General features: G+C 40.6%; 1 protein-coding gene across 5 annotated transcripts in view; it reads right to left on the bottom strand.

Annotated features, from left to right (window-relative positions):
• FILIP1 (filamin A interacting protein 1) overlaps positions 1-12091 on the bottom strand; it is a 110908-nt gene that overhangs the window by 61647 nt on the left and 37170 nt on the right. For all 5 annotated transcript variants that reach the window (XM_065681404.1, XM_065681399.1, XM_065681400.1 and 2 more), the window contains one exon: positions 944-1222. In XM_065681404.1, the coding sequence (XP_065537476.1) occupies positions 944-1216 (273 nt within the window). In that variant the 5' untranslated portion in view covers positions 1217-1222. The remainder of the gene's footprint in view (positions 1-943; positions 1223-12091) is intronic.

Genomic DNA, 12091 nt, shown 5'->3' with positions numbered 1-12091 from the left:
TATAGGCCCCCTTCAGGTACTGGAAGGCTGCTATGAGGTCTTCACGCAGCCTTCTCTTCTCCAGGCTGAACAGCCCCAACTTCCTCAGCCTGTCTTCATACGGGAGGTGCTCCAGTCCCCTGATCATCCTCGTGGCCCTCCTCTGGACTTGTTCCAACAGTTCCATGTCGTTTATATGTTGAGGACACCAGAACTGCACACAATACTCCAGGTGAGGTCTCACGAGAGCAGAGTAGAGGGGCAGGATCACCTCCTTCGACCTGCTGGTCATGCTCCTTTTGATGCAGCCCAGGATACGGTTCGCTGTCTGGGCTGCGAGCGCACACTGAAGCTGGCTCATATTCATTTTCTCATCGACCAACACCCCCAAGTCCTTCTCCGCAGGGCCTCTCTGAATCTCTTCTCTGCTCAGCCTGTAGCTGTGCCTGGGATTGCTCCGACCCAGGTGTAGGACCTTGCACTTGGCATGGTTGAACTTCATGAGGTTGGCATCAGCCCACCTCACAAGCGTGTCGAGGTCCCTCTGGATGGCATCCCTTCCCTCCAGCGTATCAACCGAACCACACAGCTTGGTGTCATTGGCACATTTGCTGAGGGCGCACTCAATCTCACTGTCCATGTCACCAACAAAGATGTTGAACAAGACCAGTCCCAACACTGATCCCTGAGGGACATGAAAATGATTCCCCTGTGGTTGTTTTCTGCCTCTCTTTAAGTGTTTAACCCTTCCAGATTCCCCTTTCTTAATCAGCTCTGATGGGCATTTCTTTGGCTCTGGTGGCTGCATATAGAAATGTTAAATAAAGCAGTACTTAAAACTATAACTGTTCTATGGTCCTTTGCCTTAAATATGCATGTCCCTGTCAGCTGAGCCCTGTGCTTTTTGGACAACCTAAAAATAATAAGTACCAAGAAAATACAGTTTAAAATATGTTTACTTTACCTGCAATTCTCCTTCCATTATACTGAGGAGTTTTATCAAGTCCTCTTTAGAAAGCTCTATGGACTTCTTGTTCTTTCGTTCAGTAGGTCCAGGTGATTTTGAGTGCCGTTTGACAGTTGCTGAAACCATGACTTCATCTTCCTTCCGATGAGGTTTGTTCTTTTTCTTGGCATCCTCCTGAAGTTTTTCATTCTCTGCATGGCTGATGACAGGCTTGGAACTGGAGAAGTGCCCATTAGATGAGCTTTCTCCACCTTGGTTTCGAGATCTCATCCCTACCTAGAAAGAAACAAACATAGAGATGCCTTTATAAACTAAATTACTTACAGAAAGACGCAGTGAAAATACTGCCTTTTGGAAGAACAGTCTTCTAAAAACTGGAAAACTCTGTCATGCTCAAAAGACAGAGGCAGAAAGCTCAGCCATTTCAACAACTCTGTGTGTGGCAGCCAGAGAATCCAGGGCATTAATTGTAAACTTAAGAGAGTTGCAAAGTAAGGGTAACCATCTTTTTCAGCATGCCAAGATGCTGATATGAGCTTAAATGTTAAAAGTGATGCAGGAAAATTATAAAGATCATTTGCTAGTGTTTCCTTTGTTTCAGTCAACATTTTGATCATTCACAATTCATCACTACAAAACAAAGCAGGTTGTTAAGCAGATCTTATTTTAACATGAGGTTTGTTTGAGAGACAGGAATTTAATTAAATTTTAGAAAAGTGTACCCCTTGAGTATAAATTTTCTACAAGAATGGAGTGACAATGCTTGATGAAAAAGGTCACTTGGTAGTTTCTCTGAGTAAAGCAATGGTTTTATTCCAAGTAACCAAGAAAAATGAGGAATAGAGAGTAAACCAAGTGTTAAACTCCATCTTAAGCTAAATACTGCATGAGATTATTAGACAGTAAGTGTCATAAAGGAAAGTTCAAAAGAAGTTTGAAAAATGAGCATAGAGAGACTGAAACTGCTAAGAGGATCACCACAGTCCTTCCAGAAGATTCAGGGTTTCTCAAAAATGTCAGGTCATGGTTACTGAATGCTCACATCTCTTAAGCATCTACACCACACTCTTAGACTATGTCTATCATAGGAAATTAAACAATGACAGCAAATGTTCCCAAGCTCTGGCACTTGACCTACAGTATTGCTAAATTTATGGCACACTCTGTGGCACACTTCTGGTCCAGGGAAACTACCACTCTCCCAAATAATTCCTGGGCACAATTCAGGAAATAACTCAAACCAGGTACAGATGCAGTCACCCTGTTCTGGAAGAGAGTTTAGCAGTATGAGCATGGCTGGATTGTGCTATTTGACCCCAGGTGACAGAATGAGGGCCCTGGCTCTGTTTAGTTTACAAGTAACATAGCCTTGGTGTCACACAAAACTGTGAGAATCATCCTTCCTGTGTGCCATCCTCATCAAACAAGTCTTCTCTTATTCCTTCTGCTGAATGCCATTCAGGAATATCAAATTAACCCACTTGCCTTTATCTTCAAATCTTTTCAAGTTCTTCTCTTTCTTACCCATCAGCCCTTCTCAAGTTGTTATCCACAGAACACATTCCACTAAAATTAGCTTAATTTGCCTGTCTCTTGTCTTCTCATGTGAATATCTCTCTCCTTTATTTCCCCTTGACCATGCAAATTTGCCAGAGAGTTTGCTAGCCCTTAAAATCCAATTTACCCTGTAAGGTCTCATCCTGTGTCACTGACTAGCAATGGCACAGAAGACAGGATGGGTTCATCAGTGTGTATTTCATTACTTACCATCATCAAACAGATGTGCATAGGACACTCAGGTACATTTATACATGGCCGTATATTGCTACCCTGTCATGTTGCTATTGTTTTTTGTCACCTTTCTTTGAAGATGAAGTAGGTCTTTATAATTATATTTAGTGTTTAACTGTAGATTGTTATTTGCAATCTAACATGATCTAACAATCATAATTTGTAAATTATGACAAAAGATATTTGTTGTAAACAATACAAAGGCAATAGTGAATTTAGGCTTGATTCAGGGCCAAACTGAGATGCAAAAGGTAAATTGGTCTCCTACAAATCAGATATTCTTCATGCTATTTGAAATTACTTGTATAACAGACAAGGGAAATTATCATGAATTTACTCTTTCCTTACTTCAATTTACTTTTGTATATGACCATATATTTTAGTACCTTAACTTTTTACTTAAATCCAGTTTACCCAAGATAGTCTAATACTAGAAAGCAGGATCTGCAGAGAGTATTATCTTGCTTTAGATCAACTACAATTTGAGCAAACAGACTGAAGAAAGCTGTGTATGAAACTTGCCCAGTTTCTCCATCAGTAGATTTAATGAATAATATTCTTCTGCTCCCAAATCTTTCCTCTTATATTTAAATTCATCTCTGGATTTAGTTTGCAGTTTGTTCATTAGTCAAACAGATGCTTCTCAACATCACTAACATCACACATTTTGCTGATAAGAATCTCAGACCAGCAATTCACTAGTGACAGGGTAAAACCTAAAATACATTGTCTAATCAGCTTGGATAATGTTACACTGGGCCTGCTACGGCTTGCTACTTATTTGACTCAGGCCACTGTTATAAATCTCTTGCTCACATTAGCCTTGCATTTTGGTAGTTTCACACTCAGCAGGAAGATTGTCTTTTTATTATTATTGGTTACTCATGTCTTAACTTCATTAATTCAGTGGAATTCATCCAGCAGTATAAATGGGGAGAGAACTAGACCTTATGTTTTCAAGTGAGTGAGTTTCATGATGAGATTCCTTGCATTGTAGGTCTGCTCCTATCCAAACAATACGTGATACAGGTATACAATGGCCTTTAACTTCCTGAATGCTTATGCAGTATGTTTTTCATCAAGCAGTTTGGATTAAACACATGAATTATGCTTTCTAAAAACAGATTTCCATTATAAGCATGAACAATACCTGCAAACCTCAGGAAATCTTTTAGGTCTCAGGTTTGTAATGGAAAAATAAACATTGCACTATGTTTCCTTTCAGATAGGGCTTTTCAATTTGTTTAGCTTTAATGGGTTTTAAACTTTCCAACCATGCTTCCTTTCAGGATAGAGCACTCGGGATTCAATCTGTCTCTATTTTCTAAGTGTTTCCTTCTGAGTCTCTGTGGGTCACAGCCTCCAGCCACTCTCATCTCTAAACCAAACGTGTTTTTCATGGTTTATGGTGAATGGCTTCATGGCTCTAGAACATCCTACATGTTCTAAGAATAAGTACTGCAAACTGTCTTTCTTACATATGTTTCCAGTTGAAAACAGATTATTACATGACAGTGTATTCTGCTTTGTAACATGCTGCATTAGCAATTTCTCTGTAGTAAGACGACACAACTGTTAGACCCAAAGGTGCACAATAAACTTAACTCATGACTAGTTGAGACATATCATCCACCTCAAGCATTGTATAATCAAACAGATGTACTTAGCTGGAAATGCTAGACTACACCAAAGGTGGTGTGTCACTCTGCTACATCGTAACTCAAGACAGCCACTTTGATCCATCTATCCATCTGTCCCCGTGGGAGCTGAGATAACAATCCATGAAGCCATGTAAAGGCTGAGTAGTTGACTGTAGGTTTATAAGCACGCTAACAGAGAAATACGGAATTCATATTTAAAGTGTGTTTTCACTTGATGTAAATCAATGTCGGTCTATAAAGGAGAGATGCAAATTTATTTTTAAAAAATTTGTTCCTACAGCAGCAGAGCAGCCTAGCCGATTCATCTGGAGTTTTGCATCCACTAGCAAATTAGAATATTATTGTCACTGAAGGAAGTCAAACTTGGCCTTTTAAAACATTTCTTTAGAACTTGTAGGTTTATTTTGCATCAAGTCTTACATCACTGGGAGTGTGACAGACAGCCTGCCACTCTCAGGGACATTGCCCCTGACAGCCTTTCTTTGCATAAAAGCCTGCCAAAATCAGTGTAACACCAACACCTACTCTGTCTTCAGTTGTGATGTTGATACTTTTCCAACATGCTATCCAAATGCAAAGGTGGTGTGTGCTGAAGCCAGAGATGCAGGTGAACTCAAGCTTAAATAATGACAGAAAGGGACAAAGTTTTGCTATTCACACAGTAATTTCCAAGGATTTTAAGGGCCAAAATCAACGGCATGATCCAGCTGTTGTGCAGTGCTCTAGGAATACAAAACAGCTGTAAGGATGACTGAGTTTTAATTAGAGCAGCGTGAACTAGCCAGAACATACCAGTGATCTTGGCTGAAATACTGTGTGCTGGAAAGGAGTGCTTAGCATTATCATTTTGGACATTCATCTGTATTTCTGATGGCATTGTAATAAAGAAGAAAAGTTTCTGACCGGTTGCATGAAATCATTTCAGTATGTAAATACCAAAATCCCCAAACCTTGCCTATCTGTTGTTTCACCAGAGTTCCAAAATCTATTCTGGGGACACTGCCAGTCTAACATTGGTAACAAATGACCTCTGCTGTCTGCACTGATCAAGTCTATATCTCTTACAGCATTCCTGATCTGTGGAAGGGATTGTGTTCTCTGAAGAAATAGCTGGTATGATTTATAATGACTTTAGCATTTAATATTTAAATCTACTGTTGGTTTTGGTTGTTGGTTTTGGTTTTCCCCCACCCCTCACCATACTGCATATTAAACTGGAAACAGTCTCCAGTCAAATAAGAAGTCTTTATATGATCAGTTGCCTTGATTTCGACATTTATTGGCTACTTATTTCAATATGTGCTCACAGCATTGGTACTTGGCATGGAAACACTTTAGCTTCTCTTCTGTTTCACTCATTTGTTAAGCTTTAAGCACAAAAGACAAATGCTACGATTATTTACTTAGGTCTGTATTGTTTTTCTGGGCATAGGTCCTTTGGTTTTCACAAGTTAGCAATACACACAAGATTTCATGAAATAACCTTTATGTCAGTTTTACTGACATCAGGAGGAAGTCTGTAAGGAATTTGCTGAGTAGGATGTCAAGAGAGGACAGGCTGCATACTGGTCCAAACCCTTCCCCTGTCAACGGCAATTTGTTTTCCCTATAGCTCTTGAAATGACAGGTTAGATTAGGCTCTGTTAATAGCTCTATTAGAATCAGATAATGCAAAACTGTTCTTTGAACTTAATGTGTAGTCCCTCCTGCTAAATGATCATACTGATTTTGGCTCTGTAATGCTTTTCTTTAAAAAAAAAAACAACAATAATAATGCTATAATATGCACAAACACACACAAAAGTTGATTTACAGCCATGATATGGTTGTTGCCTTTGGCTATAAATTTGTAGTCTGGAGTTCAGTTGCAGATCTAACTGATTAAGATATCACATGAAAGTGCTGGGTTTCTAACAGGCTAGCAATGTATTGTAGTGTCAGGGCAATTGGGTTATTAGTGAGCCAAAACTGGAATTATTTCTCAGCTGTGGCTTTGGGAAGTGTATCTTTCAGAGGCTCCACTGTGCAGGCATTTGGAGTGGAGCAAAGCACTGTGCAGAAGCGCCTGGTACACGGGAACTTGCTGAGAACTCAGGCACTGAGCAAGCCACCTCTCTGCCCAGTGGTTAGCAATCGGCGTATATGACCAGGAGTGAAAAATATTTTAAATATACTCAAAATGGAGACCAAGCAATATAAAACCTCCATCAGATCTTAAACCCCCCATAAATGAGGAAGAGAGCTGTAAATTTTTTTAAGTATTATCAGTCTGTATCTACAAGTAGTGAGTACCAAGAAAAAGCACCAAGCAAAAACACAGTGAAAGAAGACACCCTCTCAATATGTCAGAAAGAGAGGAAGATAGGGACACCAAATTGACCTTGTTGGTTTAAAAGTCTTCAGCAAGAACCACCCTAGATGGGGATGGATGACTTCAGCCTCAAGGGATTCAGGTATCCCTAACTAAGGCTACATAGCCTCAGTGCTGTAGCTTTCACAGGACAAACAAGTAGAGATGCAACTCTTCGCAACACCTTAGAGACTGATTAAATTATTTGATTTATTATTAAGATATTCCTTATTATTACTTACTCCAGGCTGTTTTCCTGGACTCTGTGAGTGTTGGTTATAATTGGTTTGTCTGAGCTGAAGAAATAAAAAGGAATCATAGTACCGAGAGGTTATCATCGGACCAGGTAGGAACTAATGGCGTCATTGTGCAGAGGCAAGTGCTGAGCAATGCTGCCCAGTTGGACTTGGATGCTGCATGAAGCAGACATGTGTCAGACTCCAGACTATGTGATAGCTGAACAACGCCATGTCAAGGGAACGCAGACCTCATTCTTGGTTTTGCTTTTGCAGATGACTCCAGTGCTTGTTTCAGTCATGCTAGTCAGAGTGCTAAACCAAATGACTAATACAATGAAGAATGGAACAAATATCTACCCTTAGCAATTCTGGAGTTTCCTGAATTTCTAAACATTCACGCCTAAAGCACTAATGCATTGTTCTCTCTAACCCTCCCCCAGTCTCTTGCCCTCCTATGCATCATGACTTATCTGCAATAGAAAAAAGAAAAGGTCTTTGTTCCTTCTGACAGTATTATACATTACCCATGTGTTTTTGTGGGAGTATATGTCAGCTGCTTGTCCTTGTTGCTAGAGAACTGGCGCAGAAGTATGGATACTTTATGGATCAGGATAATTCTCTACTCAGTGAACAGCTTAAATAGCCAAGCTATAAGGCTGTAATTCTTATATAGACTAGGAGAGGACTTGTGGCTAGTCAAGCTACATAACACCATACTGCCTTCATCTTTTCACCTGGTATGCTTGTTGCCCTGGAAAATCATTTGCCATAACAGGTGTTAGGAGGAGCAATGCCCAAGCACGCATGCTGAGCCTCACACACTGAAGAAGTAATGTTCATATCATCCTGTTGATGCTGCCTTCATAGCAGGATTTGCACCACCTCCATTGTGAGTGCTACTGTGTGGGCTCCCTCTCACCCTGTAAGCCCTTTCCCAGATGCAGCACACTGGGCTGGTCCCTGGTCTGCTTCCACTGCATGCACTCAAGTGAGGAGGAGAGGCCATAGCATTGCTTAGAGGAGCGCATGCAAGAAAGAGATACTGACCCATAGCAGCTGGATGTGACGGTACCTCCCTTGTTTTGTCATACCCTAACATGGAGTCTCATCAGTGGAAGAAACTTAAGTCTTTTTAATTACTGAGAAAGAAGGACAATTTGTCCTTGTTATGGGCACTTGGCAAAACTGCAGTGACTGTTTAAGATGCAAGACACAGACTATTTTTTTCTATCAATCACTGCTATTTCATTATTCCTCATCTATTTTGGTGAATAGAACTTTTCATGCTGCTTGCAAGTAGTGTAGAAAAGTAGCAAAGTTATAGCAGACACAGTTGTTCAGGTACAGCATGAAAATCAGCACAGCCTTTTTGCTTTATCAAAGATTTATTTTATGGCTTCTAAAATTGATTCTTATAACAGGGGAACATAGTAGGACATGGATCATGTGCACCAAGGATTATATCAACAATAGTTCTTTTCCTTGAAAAAGGAAATAAGAGGAATAAGCATAAATGTATTTTCAAGAAGAAAAAGATTTCTGACAATTCCATATCCAGGTGCCATTCTGAATAAGTATAACCTGTGTGAAAGTAGAAAAGGATTTCACAAAACTAAGAAAGGAAACCCAGTCATCACTAACACAGATTTATACTGCTTTAACACCATTTTCTTAATTCCAAGATAAACTCTTTTCTCACTAAATTATAGCATAGATTTACAAAGAGCAGAGTTTATGCTGGTGTAATTCCATTCATTTTGTAATTTTCAGGAAAACTTGTGGTTTCAGTTGGAATACTTTTATTTGAGTAATGCATGCTGACCAACTAAGGAGCAACATAGACTAGTTTCACAAAGATTCATGTTTCCCAGGCTTCGTCTGGAAAAACATCTTGGATGCATGAGGCATGAGGAATGGTAAGTTATTAGATCATCATTCAGTCAAAAAAAATAAGCTTTTATATATCACTCTACCCATGTTTTGATTATTGTGCTTCCAGCTGCTAGAAAGTACAAACAGGAGTCATGGAGAAGAGACAGCTCAAGTAGCTGACACCACTAGACAAACACGCTGCTAGGTCTAATGAGGATGTATTCTCCAGAGTGGCCATGTGGCTGGAAGGGACTGCCCAGGAGGAAGGTAGGTGGCAAGAGTGCTAACTGCCTGTGATGCAGCCTTTCTAGCACACTTCAGCTGAGCTGGGACACATGGGAGTAGGCTGATTTCTACTCATCCCTCTTCCCGGCATGTTCTCAGCCCACTGGAGTGTCCTGTGCCCAGAAGTACTCCCAGTTTGAAGGAAAAGCACGGATCCTTGGAGGAAAGAAACGCCACTGCTTCCTGGCCCTGTGTACCTTGCACCCAGCTGGTGGACCCTGACAGAGCCACCCTTTGCTGGATGAACACTGTGCCCTATCATGATTGTTCACGTTTTGTTTTACAGCTTTCTGCCCCTTCGAGTTATGCCGTTGCAATTGAAAATCAAACTGTGAACTTCACATGAAGATAAAGCTAACAACGTCACCATTAGTTTCAGTCCAAACTCACTACACATTTGTTTTATCACTTGACAGCCGGAACGTGCCTGGAAAATGGTAAGAGAGGTGATGCAGATTAGCTGGCCTTCCAAAGATTTTTCACTCCCGCAGATCTTTGGTGTTAGGTAAGCATTAGTCATTTCTTTTTGTTGACACCATAGAACCAAGCCGATAACCTGCAAGACCAAATATACTGTGGGCTTATGAACCACACTATATCTCTCATAAGTAGTTTCTATGACCACTGCTCCTATAATGCATTTTCTGCTTCTAAGACAGCAGGAAACTGCTGAAAGCAGCAATAGGCAGGAGCAGGCTGATTACAGCTCTTGCTCTTGAGTCCCTTGGACCTATCCCCTCAATGACCAATCAAAATACCTAAACCTGTTATATCGCTAAGGGTACACAGCACGGAAAGTAAAGTCACTCTGTGGTCCTTGCAATCCTGCTTTAAACTAGGAATGAAACATGTGACAAATAAGGAATGCAGTTAGGAAACGAGGAAACTAACTCTTATTAGCTTTCTACAAAATCTCTTTCAACTTTTCACTTTAAAATTGTTTTTTTCTTTCAAAATTAACTTGTATTTTAACACATGTGAGACAAGACAAAAAGCTCAATGTCCCAAAAACAAAATTCAAGCTTTGGGTCAAGGGAAGTATACTGCTGTCTCTTGCTGATCAGATGTGAATCACGAGTCCTTCAGTAGCCATGACTTGCACAGCTCTGATTTTGCTGAAATCAGTAAACAAATGTACCTAAATTTTACAACTCACTAATTTATCCTTCTTTTGTTTTATGCTGAGACAAGGAGGCACAAACGCACAATGTAGTCAGTTTTAAGTAACCTTAAGTTTTATGGCTTTGTAATGGAAAATTACTGCAGTGCTTGAAGGTAGTTGACATAGTTTCAGGTCCTTAGGACCCTAGTACAAAAAGTGTATGAAAAGCAGAACAGAAAAATCCTGGGGAAGGGGAGTATCTGGGACTAGCAGATGTCCAGGATGGGCGCAGTTAAACTAACTGATAAGTAGAAGGACAGGATGATTGTTATGTTTGTGGTGTTCATGAACCCGTTAAGCTGGTGTAAACATCTACTGGGGAGTATCCCGGGACTAGCAATGTCCAGGATGGGAGCAGTTAAACTAACTGTAGTAAGTAGAAGGACAGGATGATTGCTATGTCTGTAATGTTAATTAAGCTGGTGCTTCAACGACTGACAGAAGTTATGAAGATTGTTGGGAGAAGTACACGACCCTTAAAGACCACCATCACATTTTTTGTATGCATGTGGGAAACTTTCTGGAAAATGATGTAATTCATGTGTAGCCTCATACATAAGGATGGCCTGTATAGCAATACGGGGACACACGTTAGGAGGAGCTATCCCCCTTGTCTCCCAGCTCCGCAATAAAGAATACCTGCTTGTCAACTTGAAACTCTGTTGGCGAGTTTGTTCCTGGAGTTTTCTCCGAATCAATGCAAATAACAAACAAAATAATCCCTATGTAGATGCCCTCACAGATTTTGCAAGGGAAAAAAAAAATCATACAAAGGACCTGTATCTTCTACAAATATTGTCTCCAAGAGACAACAGTGTAAAAACACATCTGCAGCATCTCAAATTTCAGCTGTCAACCAAAGCAGGGAACAAGTTCCAAATCTCTCTCAGTGACTCCTTTGTAGGAAGTTTCAGTTGTTGATAGACACACAGTACCAGCTTGCACATGAATGCCTGGTCTTTTGATGAGAGGTGAATTTAACCCCCTCCGTTAGGCTAGGCTGCCTTCCACCTCACAGAAGGTTCCTCCTCTGTGGAGTTTAAAGGGTTTCAAAACAAGAAGTTAAAAGTAGTCTCTGATACTAAACCTGCCCTTGAGTTTCACTATCATTTTTGGTGGCTTTACAATAATATTTTTCCCATTGGAAGAAAAAAAAAGAAAAGGAATTCTCTGGCTCCATGTATCCTGGAGATTAACCATGTCCAGGACTGCACTCTGACTGTGAGGCCAGCTGTCCTGGAAAATCCTTCAGGCTTTTAAGCCCTCTTAGCATCCATAACATGCTGGCTGCATCCACGCTGCCCACTGGGAATTCCTCCTAGCCCATGCTGAGGCCTGAAACATGCTCTCAAATGATTCGGGAAGGTGCTAAGTGGGCTGGACAAAAGTGTGCCAGGGACCACTCCAAAGGTTTAATAAGAGTACAGACATCCACCTTCCAATATCCATGCTCATGGCCTGGCACTGTTTAATTTACAGCCTTTCCTTTCCACAGCCTGCTCCTTTACAAACAAAGGAAATGGAAAACTAATCAGCCGTGCAAAGGGAAAGTGCAACTCACCATAAATACACAGTCTGCAGAGAGAAAATAAGCGGAGGGTGGTGGGAAAACAGAAATAATCCGTATTTTTTTCATGTAAGTTAGGTCAAGGCAACTTCTACTTATTTAGAGGTGTATTTTTATTGAAGAATAGTCTGGAAATAGTGCAGTTCAGCAGGGATCAGGAAGAAACAGGGCAGCTGAAGCAGAGCACATCCCCGCTTCACACGAGGCTTCTCCTGGCT

Source organism: Lathamus discolor, chromosome 5 (genome assembly GCF_037157495.1).
Source record: "Lathamus discolor isolate bLatDis1 chromosome 5, bLatDis1.hap1, whole genome shotgun sequence".
Lineage (NCBI taxonomy): Eukaryota > Metazoa > Chordata > Aves > Psittaciformes > Psittacidae > Lathamus > Lathamus discolor.
This window is presented reverse-complemented; position numbering and strand designations above follow the sequence as displayed.